Source organism: Streptopelia decaocto, assembly GCF_964273445.1.
Source record: "Streptopelia decaocto genome assembly, chromosome: 7".
Lineage (NCBI taxonomy): Eukaryota > Metazoa > Chordata > Aves > Columbiformes > Columbidae > Streptopelia > Streptopelia decaocto.
The window spans coordinates 42,745,960-42,769,166 of NC_138661.1; the positions used below are offsets into that span (position 1 = coordinate 42,745,960).

At 40.4% G+C, this 23,207-nt stretch overlaps 1 protein-coding gene across 12 annotated transcripts in view; it reads left to right on the forward strand.

Moving 5' to 3' along the window:
- MADD (MAP kinase activating death domain) overlaps nt 1-23,207 on the forward strand; it is a 74,441-nt gene that overhangs the window by 28,924 nt on the left and 22,310 nt on the right. For 4 of the 12 annotated variants that reach the window (XM_082058800.1, XM_082058796.1, XM_082058805.1 and 1 more), the window contains 14 exons: nt 17-210; nt 817-1,145; nt 1,846-1,985; nt 3,244-3,345; nt 5,265-5,324; nt 5,784-5,886; nt 6,921-7,107; nt 7,284-7,434; nt 9,569-9,775; nt 14,561-14,614; nt 17,642-17,739; nt 18,085-18,168; nt 21,110-21,268; nt 22,640-22,748. In XM_082058800.1, coding sequence (XP_081914926.1) covers nt 17-210; nt 817-1,145; nt 1,846-1,985; nt 3,244-3,345; nt 5,265-5,324; nt 5,784-5,886; nt 6,921-7,107; nt 7,284-7,434; nt 9,569-9,775; nt 14,561-14,614; nt 17,642-17,739; nt 18,085-18,168; nt 21,110-21,268; nt 22,640-22,748 — 1,977 coding nt within the window. The remainder of the gene's footprint in view (nt 1-16; nt 211-816; nt 1,146-1,845; nt 1,986-3,243; nt 3,346-5,264; nt 5,325-5,783; nt 5,887-6,920; nt 7,108-7,283; nt 7,435-9,568; nt 9,776-14,560; nt 14,615-17,641; nt 17,740-18,084; nt 18,169-21,109; nt 21,269-22,639; nt 22,749-23,207) is intronic. The other 8 variants (XM_082058802.1, XM_082058801.1, XM_082058803.1 and 5 more) reach the window with 6 other exon arrangements.

A 23,207-nucleotide genomic window follows, 5' to 3' on the forward strand; every position in this document is an offset into this window, starting at 1 on the left:
AATGATGTGTTTGCAGATGTTGACCCCCTGACTCACGCAGCCCTTGGTGATGCTAGTGAAGTGGAATTTGATGATTTTCAAGAATATTCAGGGGATCTGGATGAACAGGCCATGGACAGTGAAAACTCCCAAGAGAACAACCAGCCTCGTTCAAGTTCCAGTACTACAGCCAGTAGCAGCCCCAGCACTGTCATCCATGGAGTGAATCATGTGTGTACTGAGATGAGTTCAGCCCTAAGATCAGCGTGTTAGGATATAAAGAAGGGGAGAATGCACATAGTTCTTTCTGAGAAGGGCGAAAGCTAATAGGACTGTGAAACCATGCACAGATTAAATTGTATGTTCTTTCTGGACTTTCTGAGCAAGGTGGAGATTACTGGTACCCTCTTATGCTGGGATAGAGCATTCTTGTACATAAAAGCTGCCATGCATTGAAAAATGCAGCATTAACAGAGACCAGTGGTGCAGGTTGTGACTGCAGGAATTCCTTTTACAGAGTCAGGAAAAACTTGATGTCTTAGAGGAACAGGGAGTGGGGTGGGGAAACTAATGAATCTGTGGTCGTGTAGGAAGAATGGGAGTTGCTTGCATAACCACCAAACAGGGTAATGGAGAGCCATTCTTCTGAGCTAACACTTTCCAGTAAGATCTGTTTTACAGGGGTGAGTCCCTAGAACAGTGCACAAATCCTGTAGTGTATATAAAATCCTAGGTTAGAGCCACAGATAGTGGGGATGGGGTTGGGACCCAGTAACAAACAGCAAGGACCCTGCAGACTTCTCAGTTTGAAATAATTGTTCTTGTCCTGCCCTTCAGTTGTATGTAACGCAAGTTAGCGAACAGATCAATGATTTGACTGGTCCACAGGAGTCAGCAGATTCAACAGAAATGGAAGAGAAGTTGGTTGCTGGATTTTCAAATCTCCCTTCCTTGTCACTGCAACCAAGCTTTCCCAAGATAAGCTTGGATCGTCGTGAGAGTGACAGTGCAGCTGGCAGCATGAGCTCCTCAGAAGGGGTGGTGAGGAAGCGAGAGTATGACAACCCGTACTTTGAGCCACAGTATGGCTTTCCTACGGAGGATGAAGATGATGAGCAGGAAGAGAGCTACACCCCAAGGTTTAACCAGAATCTCAACGGAAGCAGGCAAGTCCTCCTTGTCTCCTGCCCTTCTGAACAGCACTGTTGGGGTTTCCAGCTGCCTCCTGTACTTTAATGTTCCTTCGTTCAAATGTCTTTTGCACCTGAAATGCATTGTCGATCACTTTCATTTAATATTGCAATTCTGTAAAGCCTTCTGGTTTGAGTAAAAGCATTTGCTCAGCGCCCTCAGTTCCTTGCTTTTATTTAAGCAGTAGGAGCTAACAGAATTATCAGTTCTTCCTAGAAACGTACTGGTGGGGTGTTGGTTGGTTGGGTTTTTTTGTTTGGTTTGTTTGTTTTCTCAAAGCTTTCTGTTTTGGGGGAAGGATAATACAGTGATTGATGACATTGGGTTTTCTTGTTATTGCTGTCAAAGCAGAACCCATTCGCCCCCAAATCCACCAATGCCCTTTTGCAGACAAGTTTTTAACATGCCCTGAAAGGTAGTAAAAGCCTGAATGCAAAGATAGTTCTATTATCTGTTTTTTCGGTTTTTGTTTCTTTGGCTTTTTGTTTGTCTTTTTTTCCTCTTCCTTTTCTTTTTCTTCTCTTCTTCTTTTTCAACTTTTCCACAAGGGTAGGGGTAGCATGGTGAAAACTGATGAGGAATGAGACCAGCATCGATCTTCCACAGTCATATAACGTGTCGATTTGGGGCGGGAAGGGGGAAAGGTAATAACAGTTGTAATTAATTTCTTTAAAGGTCTCAGAAGTTACTCCGTCCAAACAGTTTAAAACTGGCCAATGATTCTGATGCAGATTCAGATTCCAGGGCCAGCTCCCCGAACTCTACTGTGTCCAACAACAGCAGTGAAGGTTTTGGGGGCATCATGTCTTTTGCAAGTATGTACTAATGAATTCATTAAACTGGTTTTACTTACTATGTTAGAGTTTTCAGAGCGATGGAGTAGAGGGATGGCTAGTGAAGAGAATGGCTTGGTTGGCAAATAGTTACCAGCTGTCCAGAAGTCATGTTGGGAGCCACAGGACCTATTTAACTTTCAGTGCAGATAACTACTGCTTTGTGTGTTTTTCAGTAAGAAGGACTTCAGTTATCTGGCTAAGCCTTTGAGTTATAAGGCACTTTAGGGCACAGATCAGAAATTCTTTCTGTTTCATTTAAACAAAAAAAATGTGCAATTTCATGAGGTTGATACAAAAAAAATCTCACCGGTGGTATGCCTTCCGTGCTACCATGTTGAGTGTTTAGGTGCTAACTTCAATTTCTTGACTGTGCTCACTTACTTTCAGTTATATTTTAACAATAAAATCTATAGATGTGGGAAAGTAATCTCGAGTTTTTTAATGAGAAGAAGAAGATACAGCCAGTTGAGTCTTGCACTACACTGGTGAGCGGTGCATGAAGTTTGCAGCAGTAGGGAAAACATATTGGATGTTTCCGGTAAAGTGATTTTTACTGAAGTAAGGCTTCAAAAGAAAGAACCAAAGCAAATTTAAATAGTACACTGACATTTTATATTGACATCTTCAAGTGTTAATCAGCTCATTGATTTACATGAGATGCTTTCAGGCTTTCTACAGGCTTAACCAGGTATCAATGTGTTCTTGTGTTCTTAAGATCTGTCTGTACTAGGAAGAACTTTTGTTTTCTCCTAATGAAGGGAAAGCTGCTCTTTTAAGACCATACTTCTGTGACAGATTTACAGTGTTTCACAGGCCCAGTGCACAATCCTCACTTCAGAATTACATTCTGTAGAGATCTTCCATCATCCTGTTCTCTTTTGTGGTCCCTACTATTCATTTGCTCCTAAACAGAGGATCAAACTAGAAGACACAGCTGACGTGAGGTTACCTGTTTAAGTGAAGGGGGACAGGTGGATATTGCTGTTACATTTAAGACTCAAAGATACAACAGCAATGATTGTAACATGAAAGCTAAAAAATATGATTCTGTACAATTTAAAATAATCTGATTAGAGATATGGTTGCAATATAAATGGGATGACGTTATGCTTGTGAGACTTTTGGGTAATAAAGAAGAGCTTCATCATTAAGCATCTTGAATAAGAAGGTGAATTACTGGAAGTTTAGGAAGTGTGTGCAGTGAACATTAGGCATTTGTTTTCTTCTTCTGTCATAGGCAGTTTGTACAGAAACCACAGCACAAGCTTCAGTCTGTCCAACTTAGCCCTACCAACCAAAGTTGGGAGAGACAAGAACACTCCCTTTCCCAGCCTGAAAGGTAACAGCTTTTCCTTTTGTCTTCTACAGCCTTTACAATTCTGCTGACTTGAGAGTCTGAAGTCTTACCCCTAACAGGAGTCCTGAGATTGACGCAATTTGGTAGTTTGGGTAGTACCTTTCTTAAGTATCAAGACAGTAAATTCTTTTGATATTTCTTGGTCAGACTTCGTCCCAACAACTGGGCTGTGTTGGGGTGGGACACTGGTGAGTCTAGCGTGTGTTAATGGATACACTATGAATGTTCGTTTTGTTTTGTATTTTGTTTTATTTTTGAGTACATAGAGTAAAGAATGGGAACCAAGAGGTAGGTCCTACTTTTGTACTGCCACTGTCTTCCTGATTAGCCTTTGGTAACTTGTTAGAGCAGTGATGCTGCATTTGTAAGTGGGGATAATACCGGCCTCCCATGGAGAATGCAGTGTACGTGGGTTTCAAAAGTGCTTATAGTCTTTTCAGTTCACTCAATAGAAAATTTCTGATCAAAATCAAATTATAACCGTACTTCAGCTCAGTTGGAGTGAAGATTGATCCCTAACTTCTGTGCACAATCTTTCCATTGGAACATCTCCTCTCCTGTTTGTCCGCAGTATCATTAAGTAACATGTCTGAATGGGCACTAGCGAAATGACCCTGTTACTGTGAGGAGTTAGACAGCCTGGTCGTCCTTGTACCAGATGTAATAACAGGAGTGAGCACGTGCTGGTGTTTTAGTGTTGAGACCTTTTCAGTTGCTAAACTGGGGAAAGGTTTTATTTTACCTTTGGAGTTATTCTAGCTGATTAGAACTTACTGCTTTTAATATGTTGATTTTTTTTCATTTATTTTTTCCTTCTCATCATTTTCATCGGTAAAGATTACTTTAATCTGGAAGTGGGAAGGGATGTGGATGAAGGTTGGTATGATGTTTTGCTGACCTTTGACCTTGTAGAAACAAAGGCCAAAAGCTGGTTTTTGTGTTTCTGCTTTGGACTTTGTTTTTGAGACAAGTAATCATTCCCTGTGTGTAAAATGAGGAGGAACAGGACTGGTATGGTGAAAACACTAGCAGAGATTCTGCACAGCTGTTTTTGACAACCTTTTACCAGTTGGTTACATTTTCGTGTCCAGTTGCACTGGATAAGAAACATGCTTCATGTCAGGGTTATTTCCATGAATAAACTTAATGACTGATTACATGCATTGGAAGAAAACAGTGATGGGGTTTGCCATTCCACGTTCATGCTTTGCGCCTCATCTTCTGCACTTTGGTGTTCTTTTCTTGACTGTTGTAGGGTCTTTAATGTTACTATGCAGATATGAGGATGGGATTTCTGTGGAGTAGCTCAGTCTGTTTTATGCATGTGCAAGTGTGTGTGTGTATGTTTGTGTTCATTTATGTGTGCATGCTGGCTCACTGGGATTCCCACTGGGCACTTCACTGTTTTTTAAATGTTTTTGTCTCCGTTGTAGAGGTATAAAATTGCTGCATTAACTTGTTCTTACCAAGTGTGTGTGGTACCCTGTGTTTCTAACTGTAATGGGAAATGATGCTGGGACTCCATCTCATTGCTGCTGTTTGACCACTTTCCATCTTCCTTTTTAATTTTTATTTCATGCATATCCATTGATATTTTTTCCTCAGTGATGCAGATATTTTTGATAGTGCCCTTGAAATATGATGTGTACAGTAATGTCCTTGAAGATGCAATACATTGATTAGTTCCACAATGCCAAATTTCAAGTCAAGCACTATCTCTGAGATTAATTACCCTGGCCCTTGATGTGTTGGGCTTTCAAGCATCCTTCCTGCTCTAAGCGTTATTTGGGTTTTGTTTTGAGGGAGGGCTGGGAAGAAGCTGGTAGTTGGATTCTTTTGATGCTGATGGTGGGGAGTGTAGATATTGTAGTATACTACTAATTGTATATTTTGTGTCCCAGTATTTGGGTTTAATACTATAATGGAGATTATTACTGAAGCTGGCCCAGTAAGCAATGAAGGTGGGTTCCCTACAGCATGAGCTGTGCATGATATAACAATTTCCAGCATTCCCTGTGCCTGCCTTTGGGCTACCTTTCTCACTGGGTAACCAGTACCACATGATCTATACTAGTCACCCCCAATGCATTATGCTTTTACATATAGTGACTAATTTGAAGATGGTTCTTGCTGTGGAACTGCATGCAGAGCAGCCAAAATTTTCCTGCCTTTCACCTGCTGCTCCCATTACCATCTTCTCTTTTTCTCTCTGCATTACTCCCATTACTGTTTTCTGCCGATGTGTGATGCTAGAATATGATATACGCTGCTGCTTTTTTGGAGTTTCCATTTTGTTTGAAGTCTGTTACCTGTAATCCGAGTAGGTGTGTTAGCCAACCTTAGCATTGCTTGTTAGTGTCCTGGGATTGGACTGTTTTCCTCCCACCCCTTCCTCTCATCCTGCTTCCTCTCCTCTTTAGGAAACAGACGAGCCCTTGTGGATCAAAAGTCTTCAGTCATTAAGCACAGCCCAACAGTGAAGAGAGAGTCTCCATCGCCTCAGGGACGAACTAGCAATTCCAGGTAATATTTTTCATTACTTTTTGAGTATAAAGTGTTGTTAGAGTGGCCTCATACTTGGCCAATGTTTCATCGAAAGTCTAGCTGTTGAAGACTAAATAGTACTTCTCTGTGGCCTTAAGCTTGCACATATTATTGTCCAAGAAGATTCAGTATGGATGGTCTTACTGTTAATAGCACAGATAAATATTTTCCTGTGCTCCAAAATGTGTCCTCTTTCGTCTGAGATCCAAAAAATTCTAGGTCCTTACTTTTACTCAGTACTTATTCTTTGTAATTGAGTGTGTTCTGAACAAGGTAGTCTAGCCAGTCAAGTTTTAATACAGCATGCAGAGAATCAACTCAGTCACATGAAGCAGTTTGATTCCATGAATTCATGTGGAATGCTTTTGTCAGCCTTGGGAAGGGACTCAGAGTGGTGCAAGTAAACATTACCTGACCTGTGCCCATGCTTTGTTCTCCCTTTCCTATGGAGCAGTCATGGGTAGTGTGAAATTTCCTTTGAGCTGCTGTGGCTGAGAGACAAGCAAGAACGATAACTGCAGTTCAGACTGGGGAAATGCAGCATGTTGTGCAGGATTTCCCTTTCTTCTTACCATTCCCTCCCCTGTGGCAAAACAAACTGAAGCAGTGCACAGGGCAAGGCTGCTGCAGTAGTGCTGTTAGTAGTGCTGTGCTTCCTCTTTTGAGGAAAGCCTGCAGGTCGGACAAGGCTGCTGTCAGAGAAGGTTGTGGCATAGAGGGTTCCTGTGGATTCTGAGGAGTGCTGTGAGGGTGAGAAGTAGAGAAGTAGCTAGAGGGACTAGAGGAAAATCTGATTACAGCTTATTATAGGAAAAGAAAATAAAATATTTGATACTGTATCTACAGAACAGAGCTTGGGCTGTGTGTGGTTATGTTAGCAGCAGGCTAGATTTGAGCTTCTTTCCTGTGGTAGGAAATGCATTTCTGCGTGTGTCTTGGCCATATCTCTTTTCCTATGCAAGCCAAGGTAAGCAGAGGGCTGACTTTTGCCTGCTTCCTCTTAAATCCATCAGTGAGAACCAGCAATTCCTGAAGGAGGTGGTACACAATGTTCTCGATGGGCAAGGTGTTGGCTGGTTGAACATGAAGAGAGTCCGACGTCTGCTGGAGAGTGAGCAGCTCCGTGTCTTTGTACTAAGCAAGCTGAATCGCACGATCCAGTCAGAAGAAGATGCTCGACAGGATGTCATACAGGATGTGGTCAGTGCTGAACTCAGCAGGGTCCTCACACCTGGTGTCTGCTGAGGGGCTATATTTGTAGAAAGTTTTTGTTAAATTGCCTCCTAGGAGCTGATGTTACAGTAGTTTTGGAATTTATGTTCTTGAGTTACTATCTCACTTCTGGCACAGTGACACTGATGGGCTTTTTGTTGCAGGAGATCAGCCGCAAGGTTTATAAAGGTATGCTGGACTTGCTGAAGTGCACCGTGCTGAGCCTGGAGCAGTCATATGCGAATGCTGGCCTGGGAGGCATGGCCAGTGTTTTTGGCCTGCTAGAGATAGCACACACTCACTATTACAACAAAGGTAAAGAAGAGCCTTTATGAGGATACAGTGTTTGTGAATCAGACAAGATCCTTATTGTGAAGGTAGCTGTTTTGTGGCTTCTGATATTTCAGGGGTTTTACGACACTTTCAAAATAGGTGAGAACTGGACCATTGTTACTGAAATCACTAAGTACTCTTGGAAAGTCTGACAACACTTCTTTATTTTTCAGATTTTTCTTAAAATCTCATTCTTAATGCAAAATAAGAAAATGCATGCATAAGGAAAAAGAGCAAAAGATGACAAAAAAGCTGCCTCTCTGCTTCATATCTGACTCAGGTGTAATCTCAAATGATGAAAAGCTATGTATTTCGTAGTAGCGGAGGGGTAACATCTGCTAAACACCTTAGAGTTGGTGTTCTGGGTGGCTTTTCTTCAGAGGTGTTAGGAGTTGGCTTAGATGCCCTGTGGGTTACAGGTGTTCATTTCCAGTTGTGTTAGAATGCTGTGGAAGGTGAGGAAGGCTGTTGTAGCATAGCAGTCGTGACTGGGGGCAATTAGACCAATCTTGGTAATTGTCAACCTTTTAGTCTGACACTGATTGTAAGCAAAGTTATAGAGCGGCTGATGTAAAACTCAGTGGTGTTAGAGTGAAGTCTTGCCAACATAACGCCAGATGCCATAATTTGATGTTAAATAGAGTTTACCCAGTAAGTAAATTTTGGTCACAGTAGACAAAATTTTACATAAGCTTTTAAAGCCTTGATACATCTTTGAAGGACTTCTCTCACTGTTGCATAACATCTTGATTCATAGTCACATTTTAGCTACTTAGTATGTTTTCAAAGAGTTGGAGCAGATATTTCTAGAAATGTTTTATAGACAGTATTTCTTTTTCCAAAGCGTTCTGTTTTGTTCAGTTTGCAAATGATGTATACTATTTGAACAGCACATGATGCATATAAGTTATTTGTCTAGAGGAAACTGAATCTTAATAAAGCATGATTGTGAATAACTTATCTTAATATGGCCAAACTAAGGACTTATGTTTAGGAACAAGGACAGTTTGCAATAATAGCAGCATTGGGAACTATGTCCTAGGAAGCAGTGTCTCTGAAAATGGCAGCTATGTGTGAACTTCCCACTGTTTACTGTGTCTCTAAAAGCTGGAGAGGGGGGCACTGTATAAAGCTGGGAATATAGATCGGGGTGCGGCTATTGTATTGTCTCCAGATATGTCACTAACAAGACCCAGAGCTGAGGTAGTGCTTCCAGTTCTGATCATCACATCTTGAAAAATTGAGGAGGTTTCTGAAATGACCTACAAAGAACTGGGAAAACACCTTTGCTCTAAAACATGGAGGTGTTCAGTATGTTGAATGTTTGGTGTTGATTGTTTTCAATTATTATCCAAATGGAAAGGTTTTGCTTGTAGCAGAATCTTTAATCTACTGGACAGAGATAGCACAAGGTCTGCTGGTATGACAAATTTAGATATTAGGATATGAAATTGTGACTATTAGCCTCATCAGCTATTGAAACAGTTTGTGCAGGTTTGCAGAAGGGTCTTTACAGAAAACCTAATTTTAATTATTATGTTCTGAAGGTTTTGCTGTAATTCGAACTGTGGGTTTTGGTACAGTGAAAAATCCAAACTGCCTTTGGGGATATATGGTTATAGGAAGCCTCGGAGAATGATGGAAGAGCTATAGCTGATTTTTTTTTTCTTAACTGAAGTTTAATTTAGTGTTACCCATCAAAGATGATTGTATTTGTCATCTCTGCATTGTGAGAGGGGCTTGCTTATATGCTAGAAATAATATTCTTGGTAGTTTAGGCAGAGTTGTTTAATTTTGCACAACTCAGCAGAGGAGATACTGCAGTTACTGTGTCAAAGAAGATTCCTAGGTTTCAAACATACAGGAGGGAGATAATTTGAGTATCCTTAAAACAGCATTCTGGCTTTCTCCTCTACTGTTTCCACCAGTGTGTCAGACTATCTGCAAGCCGTCGTGACCTATGGGAACAAATGTGGGACTGAGCTGTTTCAGTGTCAGGCTTAATTATTTAGGTGAGACCATCTGTCTCATCTTTCTCTTCCTGCTCTTATTTCCTTTTTCCTTATGTGTTTTTTTTTTTTTCTCTTTTCTTTTCTTTTTTTTTTTTTCTTTGAAGAACCAGAGAAAAGAAAACGAAGCCCAACGGATGGATCTATCACTCCAGTTGGCAAGGATCCTGCATCATCTCCAAGAGTGGAGCCAAAACCTGCGATGCAGCTGCCTGTACCTCAGCTGATGCCAAAGGCACCGAGCCCTGCAGGCAAAGGACCAAGGGAGTTTGACACAAGGAGTCTAAAGGAAGAAAATTTTATTGCTTCCATTGGTGTGTATTGAGGTGCAGGTGAAGTGCAGGAGGGGTTTCTGTTTTAGCATTAGGTTCTATTTGCATTCTCTCCATTTTGACACACAACATTGCTGCTGTAACATGCTTCATTTACACTTTGGATCACAAGGAACAATCATATGTGTTTTCACTCTGCTCTTGGATTACATATCCAGGGCAGTTTTCTCCCAGAAGCTTTCTAAACTTAATTGTTTCTGAACTTCACTACACTTTAGACAACTTTAGTTTTTGTTCTGTGACTCATGTTTACAAGCAACAGGAAATGGCAAAAGGGAAACAGGGCCAGCAGGATTTTGTAAAAGGGCAACTTTGGAAGGGACTGTATGAAACAAAAGTTTTCTAATAATTGCTGACTACCTGTGGATTATCTAGATTGCATCCTGTCAGAAGTGGAACCCAGGATCTGCTGATTGTTAATAAAAACTGCCCAAAAGATTTTAGCAGTAGTGTTACAGTTTCAGTGAGCAGGACTGATGGATCTTCCTTCTATGCAATAGCAAATAGAATGCGTGTCCTAAACAGCATCTGCTAGGCTGGTCACTAGAAATTTTCCCAGTCTGATTTCTTAGCTGATACAGCTTTTCTTTATGTCTGTAAAAATGTTAGGGATAGGCTTTAAACTGTTTTACCTAAAAAGGGATTTACAGAGTGAGGAGGGGCTGGAGGGAGTAAGAAAATAAAAATTTGGTTGGATCCAACCTGCTGTGGATTGTGAACAAGAGAAGAGTATCATCAGCATATGAAAGAAATTCGTTGTCAACTCTAAAAATATATCATGTTAAATTTTAGCTGTTGCTTCTTTTAGCCTGTTAAAAATAATTTTTAATGCAATCATCAATCTACTGTGAGGCTGTACCTGCAGTATGGGGCGTAAGACAAGGGAATGTGTGTATTGGGCAGTTTTGTGGCAGGAGCGCAGACCTTCTTCTTAAATCCACCTCATAGCTGCAGGCTGAGTGGTGTCAAGTCCTTCTGAACTGACACTGAACCCCTCTGACTTGATTTGCTTTCTTGTTTCCAGAGGTAATTTATGGAGGCAGTTGCTCGGAAACTAATCTTGCACTCTATTTGAAAATCTATCATGGAGCTAAAAGAGATTCAGATTTCCAGCATTTCAGTTTAGTGGTTTGGTTTGCTCTGGGTACTTCATTTATTTTCTTTAGAAAAGTGAAAAAGAAAGTATGCTTCAGATAACACTAAGAATAAAACAGATGCTAGGCTAGTGTTCTTCTTAAAAATGAAGAGAGATCTTTGGATTACTGAGACTGCTTCTTTCACTCAGATGGAATTAAAGCCTCACAGAAATGGAAATTGTAGAAATCAGTCCATGTTTGTGAAGCATCATAAGAAGTGCTTTTCCAAAGAAGTGCTACTTAATGTGTTATGTTAACCGCTGTTGCCAGAATATTATCCTTAAACAATCCACAGTGTTCAAGGACAGGCAACAGGTAAATTCTTATTTATGGTTCCGGTGCTCTAATGATTTCCACTTGTCTTCTATGGAACTAAGTTACAAGAAGGATGTGGTTCCACCAAAACTGATCAAAGTTTGAAGAACTTCAGTGTTTTTCTCTAAAGCCTTTTTATTCTAACTGGTTTTGTCTGTCACCAAGAACCACCAACTAGTATGCAAGTCAGTCTTTAAGAAATTGCTGTAAAAACAGCGTAGTGTCCATGTTCATCTGATGCTTGAGATGTAGAAGTAAAGGGAATTTCTGTTGTGTTGCAGGAAGATAATTTAAAGCTGCTTGACTGTTATACTTCCTTTATGTTCTGTTACGGAAGCTTCAGTATATGGCAATTCTTTGGATATACAGGACTAGAGTTAGTCATGGCTAGGCTGAAATTCCTTCTGTAGTGTAGTGAAATGCAGACTTTTTCATTCAAAGTAACTTCTTTAGGGAAGAAGCATTTGGTAAACGTTTACATGTTGCGAAAATAACAGTATTTATAAGTAATTTCATTTAAACATGAGAGAAAATGTTCTTATGTGAAGATCATCTAACACTGGAACACTTTGCCTGGAAAGGCTGTGGATTCTTCTTGTGTAGAGGTAGTGAACACATGACTGGACACGGTCCTGCGGCAGCCTGCTCTAGCTGACCCTGCTTTGAGTGGGGAGGATTGACTCAATGGTCTCCAGAGCTCCTTTCGATCCTCAGCAGATCTTTGCTTCTCTGAAGTTTGGAAGGTTCTTACAGCCTTGTGTATAACTGAAGCTCTCAATGAATCTCTTGGTAATGTACGGAAAAAATACAAATTGGGCCGCTAACCTTTTGACCTAATTACAAGAGAAAATACTAGAGTAAAAAGTACGTCGTCAGCATGATGGAGTAAAACGATGTGTGACACTGTTTGCAATAGCCATACATAAAGTGTATGTTAGTGTGGCAATTAACTGCGTCTCTGAGATCTAAAGGTATAGTAGCTGAATGTGCACAGATTTCTTGATCTGCAGGAACAACAGCCAGGAGGTTCACAGAATTTTCCAAAGTTCAGGGTGGATGTGTTCCTGCTTGACCCCCCTTTTCTTGTTCATTTTTCAGAAAGTTTCTGGTCTCTTGTGTACTGATGAAGTATGTAGGATGCTCCCTTGTAACGGGGAAAGCTGTTAGTATTCAAAATTCTTATTTCTGGGTTGAAGAGTGATGGGGTTTTATCAGTTGAGGATTGATCTTTTCTGTGCTTTAATACCTAATTGCTTAGCTAGGAAAATAATTGTGAAGATTATGCTTCTGCTACTTTGTTTCCTGAAAGATCACCAGTTATTTGCTTACTTCTGGGGTTCTTGTCTTCCAGAGTCCTTGGTCATTGCCTATAGTGTTGGCCTTTTGTTAGGACACTGGTGGCTTTAAACTTGATAGTTAATAGTTTCCCCATTTATGTTAGTGATTAATTCGGTTTTGTTGCATACTTGCTGGAACTGTTAATGAAAATGTCAGTACTTACTGAAGTTACTATTACTTTTAAAATACTTGCTTAATGCTGACAGATGACTTTGACAATTTTTTGAAGCAGATACCTAGTTTGTCTACACTGGATCCTTTGGGACTTGCTGTCCTGTTTAGTTCAGACTCGTAACAAAGTCACAGGCATAGTATTTTGTGCCCCTTGAGTTTTTTGGAGGTTTGCCTTTTATTCTTTGACAAAGTAGTTGAGAGTAAAATCTAGGGTGTTTTTAATGTGCTAGGATATACTCTACCCTGAATTAGCGAGCAAGTCAGCTAAAAGTAATTTAATGACAGGTATTGTAGCTTTCAGCCAGATAGATATGAAGCCAGATAGACTGAGCACTTAAGAGGCCAGATGTTTTGAAGGCCCTTTAACAAACAAATTCAATACATCTTAAAGAGACTGTTATTTGTGTCAGTGTGTACTCAGCTAGATAAGCCTATAGGATGCTGTTTGGATCCATGAGCAATTTCATCCTGTCCATATGTGTACTTACGCAAGTTGAAGGAACATCCATCAATCATGAAGCAGATATAGAAATCAATTGGCTAGAGCAGTCTTTCTAGCTTTTCCTCCCTTGCTACATTTGCCTTGCTCCTGATACATTTAATGATAGTACTTTGGAGCCTTCCTCCACACTTGTAACACTATCCTTTTTGAATTTTTTTTTTCCGTAGGCATTTTGCTAAATGGAGCTTTATTAGAGCCTGCCTTGCCCTAATTTCTGCCATTTGCAGGGTGGGATGGGGTTCTGACATACTTCAAGTCACCTTTTAGTTGCTCAGCAAGTTTCCCTGAAAAGCAGGAGAAAAACATTGTACTTCTTTTTCCTTCCCTTTGCCTCTGCTGCTTTTCTAAGAGTATCTTCCTCCATAGCATTCCCAGCTTTAACCGTGCTAGTGAGAGGGAACAGTGCCCAGCGTTCAGCGTCAGTTCAGCACGTTCGCTTGTCATGTTTCTTTTGGCCAGCAGGCCAGCACCTGGAATGATCTGATGTTTCTGAGCAGAGAAGTTGACTGTGTTTCAAAGGGTTGAGGAATGTGAGTGACAGAAAAGTGCAAGTGCCTTGTCACTGTTAAGTCTCAGGGCTGAGCTTCAAATGGAGAAAGTGCATGCAGGCTTCAGACTTCTCCTTTTCTCTGCATTGTATCACCTTCTGGAATTCCTTGACTTGGAGTGTTGTGACCTAATTTGAATTTTGGATGCAGAGAAGTTCAGCTTTTTGCATGTAGGACTGGCTGATAGGCAGAGCCAAGTGTTCACTGAGAATGCTGTCAGGTCAAAAATAACTTGTTGTACTTATAAACTTTGATAATTTTTAAATAATTGGTTAAATAATGTGTTAAGCTGCTGTGGAATTGCTGCTGCTGTTTTTCTGCCTTTTCCTTTTGATGATATAAACTAGAGGCATTAAAATGTTTCTGTTACTTAGAGCTTCTGTGATGCCTACATTTTGGAGGAATAAATACGTGACAATCTTAAAGGCTTTTCTCAGGAAAGACGATTAATTGCTTTATATGTGGTCCTAATAGCTGTTTTTCCATAGTTGGTTCACCGTGTGAAGTCATCTCTAACATTTGAATTCTGTAAATGAGAGATGATGCAGTGCTTTATTCCTGACATTGATTTCTCGTAAAATGGTGTTAATTAACGTTTCACCCAATAGTTGTTTTAAATTTCTGCCTTTTTTTTTTCTTTTTTTGAGATGAAAGGGTGGGGTTTTTGTTTCAATTTTTTTTCCCCCTGTCTGACCTGTCTGACCAGCCGCTGACTCTTTCTCTTTCTCTCCTGCTTTCAATGCATCTTGGGTAGAATTGTGGAACAAGCACCAGGAAGTGAAAAAGCAAAAATCTTTGGAAAAAACGAGTAAGGAAATTAAAAAATGTAGAAACTGACTCCTCCAGCCTCCCCATAACTGCCAACTCCCCAGGGGCAGGGTGAGCTTGCATCTGTGGCACACAGTTTTTATGCCCACAAGAACAAAGGTCTATCAAGAAAACCTGTGTTACAGAGGAGACCGAACAGATCAGTTTACCTTGGGGAAATTGTGTTCAAATATATCTTCTTTTTTTTTTTTTTTTTTTTTTTAAATCTTTTTTTCCTCCCCTGAATATTCCTTCTTCAAAGAAGGGGAAGCAGATATTCTGCATCCTCACCATGTCAGATATATATATGGAAGGATTTTAAGATATTCCGTCTCCTTTCTTAAAAGTTAAAGACCAGTTTTGTTCAACAAGTTTTTGACATGGATTTATTGATTGACTGAATGTTACTGGAATGAAGAATTCTCTATTCTTTCAAGCTGTGGGATGGCAAATTTTGTTACCTGCCTCAACCATGAACAGCTGATGACCACTGTCAGTCTGCAACAAGAAATACTTTTGAGGGGGAGAGAGAAGGTATATGTGAAGAATTGTATTTAGTGATGGCTGTTAAGAGAACAGCCTCATAGTAAGGAATCAACCTGATTTTGGTTTTTATATCCCATGTTAAAGGAGGAATGAAATAGTCTGAGGCTGTTTGCAGAGTCTAAATAGTAGTCTAAATCTACACAAATCTTAACGTCTATTGAAATATGATATTGAATATATATTATCTGCAGGTGTAGTACAAGGTTTTGCTTTTTTGCTTATCACTGTTGTAAATAGGGACATATGACAGAAGGACAATAGCTAGTTTATAATAATCATGATGTGGCAGGTGTTTCCTAACCGTAAGTGTAGTTTCTACATTACAGAGTTGATGCACCTTTTACAGACTGAAGGTTGGAGAGGATTAATAGCTAAGATGAATGGGTGACAATTCCTGGTATTCTTGACTAGGCCTGCATTTGCTACATTAGTTTTAGGCTCCTCAGTCAAGAACTTCAGTTAAGTATAAGGAAGCATCTGGAGTTAGTTCAGAGAGAATGGAGCACCTCTGCAGTACAACTGACTACATTTAAGATCAGAATTGCATTCTGCTGAGGTAGGGATGTGTATGAGATAGACACACAGCACATGCACACACCTGCTCTCCCAAACTGGGCCTTTCAGGTAGGTGCGTACATTAGGAGGGATAAATTGAGGTTTTAGTGGTTTATGTATATTAGACATACAAGTCTGTGAGGAAGGGAAGGGGAGGTTTGCAGATGCGTGTAAACTGATAGTGACAACAAAGTGATTGTGTTTATTGTCCTTCCTGAAACCCAGATACAGATTAGGTAGATTGCCCGCAGCTTTCAAATACCTGAACTGCTTCAGTTACTTTCACTTGCTTTAAAAGTCAAATTGCCAGAATTATATCTGAATATGAGCTGGGACAGGGAACTGCTTAAACACACAGCTGAAGTTCAGTATTCTTGCTGTAGTAATGAGATACAAAACTTTTGCTGCATCATTATTCAGAACTAGAAATGGTGGTCATTTGAATGAGTGGAAAGAGAAAATAAGATTCCAAATTCTTAGGATGTTTTTAGTAATTTTTCTATTTTGTAAGTTTTGTTTATACTTTCTCTTTGTTAGAATATTTGATTATTTGATTTACAGTACCTAAGGCATATGGATTTAGAGCCAGAGTACTACAACAAATGAAGAACACTTTCTGTAAAACACTTCACATGGAGAATTGGTGGTTGTGTAGTAAGCTAGTATGGTCTGCACAGCCCGCTTATGGCTTTGCTATTCATGAGTTTACATACCATCTCAAACTCACTCCCACAAATCTTTGTATATTATCCTTCTCTCTCTCTCTCTCCTCCCTTCCCTTTCCTTTTCTCTCTCTTACCCTCTCTAATATTACATAAAAAACAAACATGTTCATAATTGCCAGGTTGTTGTGATCAGTGGTTATAAGAGATAAAGGCACTGTTTGCTAGAGGTACTGGATATAGTCATGGGTATATAATACAAATATTCCAGCTGCTGATCATGTCTTCCTGTTACTGAATAGTTGGCAGATATGGATATGGCAGAAGTGTTGCATTCAGTCGCTTCCCCTTTCTGAGAGCAGTGACATTCTGTGTACAGTCTATAACACATTCTTTTCTTGCCTCGTTATTTACCTCATTCAGTGCTTATCCACATTTCTTTTCAGGCTCTACCTCTCCATCATTCTCTTTTCCTTTTGCCATCCCATCAGAGCACAATAGATGATACGATTCTAGAACTGCATGGGAAATTGAACATAGAATTCTTTATCCCTTTTTTCTCTTTTTTTTGTTTTTGGATCAGCGGGTTAATGAATGCATGACTCAAGGCTGGCTGATTCCCTCTCTCACTACTGACCTGTGTGATTGCCAACTCTGGAGAGCCATTTGTTGATGTAATTGGGGAATGTTGTGAAGTACAGCATCATAGAAGCTTCTTCCTTGAAATTCTTACTGATGTAACACTAATTGTTGCTCTTTATGTTCTTGTCATGTGTTGCCTGATTTTTGCATAGATAGTTCCTTTGGGCAACCTAACAAACTCAGCCCAAGACTTTGAGCAAATTAACTGTTCAAAAAAGGATTTTCACTTTTAAGTAAATAGGTATCCTTTAGTTTACCAAGAATAAAGGAAGTGGCTTCCTGGAGTTGAATGGCAATGGCTCTGCATGTGTTATTGTAACTGGAAGCGACTTGACCTTTGTCTGTCCTCTTTTCTCTCTTGAATGGCTAACAAAGGTTCTGTTTAGTGATAGTCACTCCTGGACTATGACTTTGGAGTATTTGAAATTCAACCCAAAGTTTGAAGAATAGCAGATGCATCCTGCTGGCATTATTGTTTACAGTACCAAGTAATTTAAAAAAATCAAAGGAATGAGAAATTTGTTTTATTGGTACTGTTCCTGTTTTCAGTCTGTCATCTGCTTTCTGCCATACTGTTTTGGGTTTTTTTGGTACAGTAATGATTTGCTTTTTCCTTTGTTCAGGGCCAGAAGGTGTGAAACACTTTGATTTGGGAGAAACGGATGAGAAAAAATCCCAAATCAGTGCAGACAGTGGCCTCAGTTTGGCCTCAGGTTCTCAGGTCAGTGGCTTCTATGCTTGCTTTATTTATGTGATAAGAGAGAGGATTCTTCTATTCAGTACTGAATTGTGCGAAGACATCTAGGGTCTCGGCATTCTTGAAAGGCTCATTAAGTAAAATTTCTTCCCCCTTTCCTGTAGGGAACTGATCTTAGCAAATCCCTCAATTGTATGATCTCATGATCTTTTTGACATACAGGCAGTAGTTTCTGTTTGCTGGCTACATAAACCAAGTATGCATAAGATGTGTGATTCAAGACCTCAAAGGAATAGGAAATGGTGTTCTCTCCTTATGCTAAAAACTAATGTGACTTTTCATCTTGTCCTTTATATGTTTTGATTGCAGAAGAGTGATTTTGACTCTGTTCCCAGTGGAGGACCGGCAGTTATGGTCCGAAGTACAAGCCAGGATTCTGAAGTTAGCACAGTGGTAGGATATGCCCAGAGTGAAATCTTGATGTGATTCACTGCTTGCTAAAGTGGAGGAGGGCATTTCCTGTCTACATTTTGTGTGTTATGGCTGCATTCTGTCATGAATGCACAATGTATGTCTATGACTTTTCTCTCCAGAGCCTCTGAGTGAGTGGCAAGCATGTGTGTCTGATAGAACATACATAGTGCTTTAATAGCAGATTGCATCCTTCATGTATGATGCTTGTTCCTGTTCCTATATATTGGTGTATTTATGGAATTGGTGGATTGCAATAATTTTATAAATATGCCTTTGTTGTGTATAAACCATCTATAAAGAATAGGAGTTTAAAAACGTAATCTGAGAGCAAAAAAGGCAGGTCATTTGATGCATTAAAAACAAGAACAAATTTTCTCATGCATTACCTCAGAGCACTTGAATAATATCAAAATATGTCTCCTTGCTTTCTGATCAACTACAGGGCATAGGGGGAAATGGTAGCAGGAATGCACTCAGTTAAAAAAAATGAGCCTTCTCCCTACCACATGTTATCTGATATGGCATATTCCAGGGACAAAACCCAATGAACTTTCCTTTTTATTGGTGGTGTTTTTTCTTCTCTCTAAACTGCTGCATACCTGTGAATATCTGGCTTTCCATGGTCTTTCCCCAGCCTGCGACAAGAATAATACTATGTTTGTCTTTTTCTAATGGAACCATTCTATGGAATGTTGCCCCAGAGGGAAGAGGGGTCTAGAAGAGCTGGTTGATATTCAAGTATGTCCCCCTCCAAACTCAAGAAAGGTCCATCCCAACAAATAGGAAACCAAGCAGAGGCAGCAGGAGACCTCCACGGATGAGCAAAGTGCTCCTAATTGAACTCATACATTAAAAGGACGTATACAAGCAGACGAAGTAGGGACAGGTGACCCAGGAAGGGTATACATTTGCTGTCTCATCTTGCAGGGATATGGTTAGGAAAGCCAATATAGACCCAGAAATGAATCTGGCAAAGAACGTGAGTGGAAACAGGAAAGGATTCTACAAGTAAAGAAGCAGCAAGAGAAAGGACTAGGGAAAATGTGGGCCTGCTGCTGAATGAGGCAGGGGAACTGGTGACAGATGTAAAAGACTGTGGTGCTTGGGGCATTCTTTGCCTCAGTCTTTACCAGTAAAACTGACCTTCAGGAATCGCAAGCCCCTGAGGCTGAAGGAAAAGCCTGGAACAAGAAATACTTACCCTTGGTGGAGGATGACCAGGCTAGGGAACACTTCAACTGGATGTAGTTAAATCCATGGTTCCTGGGGGGGGTTACAGCCGCAAGTGTTGGGGAGCTCGCTGATGCCATTGCAAGGCTGCTCTTGATTATCTCTGAACAGTCATGGTGATTAGGAGAGGTTTGTGAAGACTGGAAGACCGCAAATGCCACTCGTCTTCAAGAAGGGCAAGAAAGAAGATCTGGGGAGCTACAGGCTGCCAGCCTCACCTCAGTCCTTGGGAAAGCTGATGGAGAAAATCTTCCTGGAAAATGTTTCCAAACACATGAAGGGCAAAAGGGTGAATGGGACTGGTCACCATGGGTTTACAAAGGCGTAGGCATGCTTAACCAACCTGATAGCCTTCTACAATGAGATGACTGGCTTGGTGAATGAGGCGAGAGCAGCAGATGTTGTTTACCTCAGCTTCTGTAAAGCTTTTGACACTGTCTCCTCTAACATAGACAAGCTGAAAAAGTATGGGTTGGGTATGTGGACAGTGAGGTGGACTGCAAACTGGTAGAATGATTGAGCCCAGCGGGTTGTGATTAATGGCACAGAGTCTGCTGGAGACAGGTCACTAGTGGTGTACCCCTGGGGTCAGTACCGGGGCCAGTACTGTTCAACATCTTCACTGATGACCTGGATGATGGTACAGAGCAAGTTTGCAGATACAAAACTGGGAGGAGTTACCAACACAACAGATGATTATTCCACCATTCAGGAGGACCTCAACAGGCTGGACAACTGGGCAGAGAGGAATCTATGAAGTTCAAAAAGGGGAAAATGCCAAGTGCTACATCTGAGGAGGAATAACCCCAGGCACCAGTACATGCTGAGGGCTTACTGGCTGGAAAGCAGCTTTGTTGGGAAGGACCTTCACATACTTGGCATACAAGATGACCGTGAGCCAGCAATGCACCCTTGTGGCAGAAAAGGCCAACAGTATTCTGTGTATTATTATTAGGAACAGCACTGTCAGCAGGTGGAGGGAGGTGATCCTTCCATTTTACTCAGCACTGGTGAGGCTGTGTCTGGTGCATTATGTCCAGTTCTGAGCTCCCCAGTACGAGAAGGATAAGGACTTACTGGAGTGAGTCCGGCTCAGGGCCACAAAGACTGTTAAGGGACTGGAGCATTTTTCATGAGAGGAGAGACTGAGAGAGCAGGGACTCTTCAACTTGGAGAAGAGAAGGCTCAGGGGAGTATCTTATCAACAGGTATAAATACATGATGGGAGGCAATGAAGGCAAGGGAGCCAGATTCTTTTCAGTGGTTCCCACTGGCAGGACAAGAGGCAGTCAACACAAAAAATTAAAACACAGGAAATTCCATCTGAACACAAGAGAACACTTTTTTGGTTTGAGGATGGTCAAACACTGCAGCAGTTTGCCCAGGGAGGCTGAGGATTCTCCATCTGTGGAGATTTTAAAAACCTGGCTGGACATGGTGCTCAGCAATGTACTCTAGCTGACCCCGCTTGAGCAGGGGGGGCTTGTCTGTAGATGATCTAAACAGAGTCTCTTTTAATCTTTTTCTGCAGAGTAGGATTTAATGGAAAGATAATGTTACTGAAGGAGAAAAGGAAAATGTGGCCTTCAGTTGTACTGCTTATATTGTGCCTTAAGGAGAAGCATTTTACAACTTTTTACTCCACAGTGTCTTTGTCTATTGAAAGTAACTGCTTTATTTTTCTCCACAGGTTAGTAACAGTTCCGGAGAGACACTGGGAGCAGACAGTGACTTGAGTAGCAATGCCGGTGATGGACCGAGTGTGGAAAATGGTGGCAATTTGGCAGGATCCAGAGGCACTGTGTCAGACAGTGAAATTGAGACAAACTCTGCTACTAGCTCTATCTTTGTAAGGGCATTGCAGACTTGCCTTTATTTATCTATTTATTTAAATTGAATCTTGTACAGTAATCATTTCAATGTGTGCACAAGTGTGGAAGAAGATCGCCAATTCTGTTCTAAGGGTTAATCAGCAATGACTTAAAATATTAAAGATGTAATTTTGTATGGATCCATGTACCTTTCTGCATTTCCCGTACAATATTTAATTGCCTCTCATTCAATATTTCTCTCAACCAAATGGACATTAATTGCTCTTCAGAGGCAAAACAGCATTGATGGGCATTGTTTGACCTTACCTAATTAAGAGGAAGGGATTCCCCTGTTTCTTAGAAGCAGCTGTTTGAAAAAGTAGGGGGATAACCTATTGTAGGTTTAGCAACTGCTCTATTTCTTTAAAACATTAATTCTATTTGAAGTGTCATCATAACTTTAAAATGTATTTTTCTTTGTTGGAAGACCTGTATGCAGTAAAATTCAAATGATCTGAGAGCACTTCTTGTTCACTTTGTTTTTTAAAGTCCTTGATTATTTGGTATAACCTCTAATATACATCTTACCAAGAAAATAATTTTATACTTGACTTGGCTAAACCAAGCTTTCAGCCAAATGTAGCTTGCAATGCCTTAAGATTGGTCTCACTGTGTTCACTATTTTATAATCCTGATAAGATTATAAAAACTTTTACAGGGCTTCTGCTTGTAGTTTTAAGCAACAAACTTTGCTAACATCGTACTTCATTGGAGATTTCTTCTAAAAGCAGGCAGATGATGTAACCACATCCACTTATTTAGCTGCAAAAGGATGTCTTCTCAATTACTAAAGAGTTAGACTTTAAAAAAAAAACCACAATAGTTTTCTCTGTTTTTTCTGCTTGATTAATGAAACTAAATGGAATTTTGTCAGCCCTTGTAACAGATTTAGAGCAAAGATGATGGTTGTGCATGATGAATGTCAATATCGTACCATCATTTACCTGGTGGTAGAGAAATAGATGAGTCAGCTTTATTATCACAGTTCCTGCTGGCTGATACACCCAGCACACAGTTCTTCAGACCAGATGATATATGATCACTTGTTTAATGTCTTTATGAATGGTAAATGAAAGAAAAACCTGTAAAGCCTGAATGCGAGGTAGAGCTCAGGTAATCTTCAATTTCTCTGTCTGTCTCTCTTTGGTTTTGCTTTGTCCGAGTTTGGACTTTTAACTGTATTACCTGCTCTTTGAACAGAGTAATTTATTTGTTTTCTGAACACTAGTGGGAGAAGCATCTACGAAGTATAGCTTGCAAGCCACATCTGTTCAATACAACAGTGGCCTGCATGACAGCACTGCAGGGCACAGAGTTGAATTGTCTGACACCTCTTGTATTATTTTCAGGCGAAGTCCCACAACCTGAAGCAGAATGTGAAGGACAGCAAAGGCGTTACCCTTGGGAGAGGTCCAGAGGATGGGAACCAACGTGTCTATCTCTATGAAGGACTGCTGGGTAAACTGCTTATTTTTGAGTAGGGGATCTTTTAGACTGATGTTCAGGTGGAATCATGTCTGGGCCAGACTGCAATTTTTACATTCCCAGAGACTGTTTTTAACCACTTAGTTGTCCATACTGGTAGAATAGGGGGGCACATCAGGCCATTCAGAGTAAAGCCATGTTTGCTGGGAAGGTTGATTAAGAGTAAGAGGAAATGGGTGTGAGTGGTATTGTTTGCATATAGTGTAGTTTGTCCAAGTCTCTTGCTGTTCTTGAGTATAAATTCTTTAAACTGTTGGAAAAAGAAGAGAAGGACCTTACTTAGCTATGCGTGGAAGGCTAAAACATATAACTGATCTTGAAAAAAGATCCTTCAGCTTGAGTCATGGAACAGAGGGCTAGTAAACTCAGAATACTAATGGCCTTTGAGTGTATTCTTGAATTAGGAGTATATTGGCTTTTTTGAAATGTATT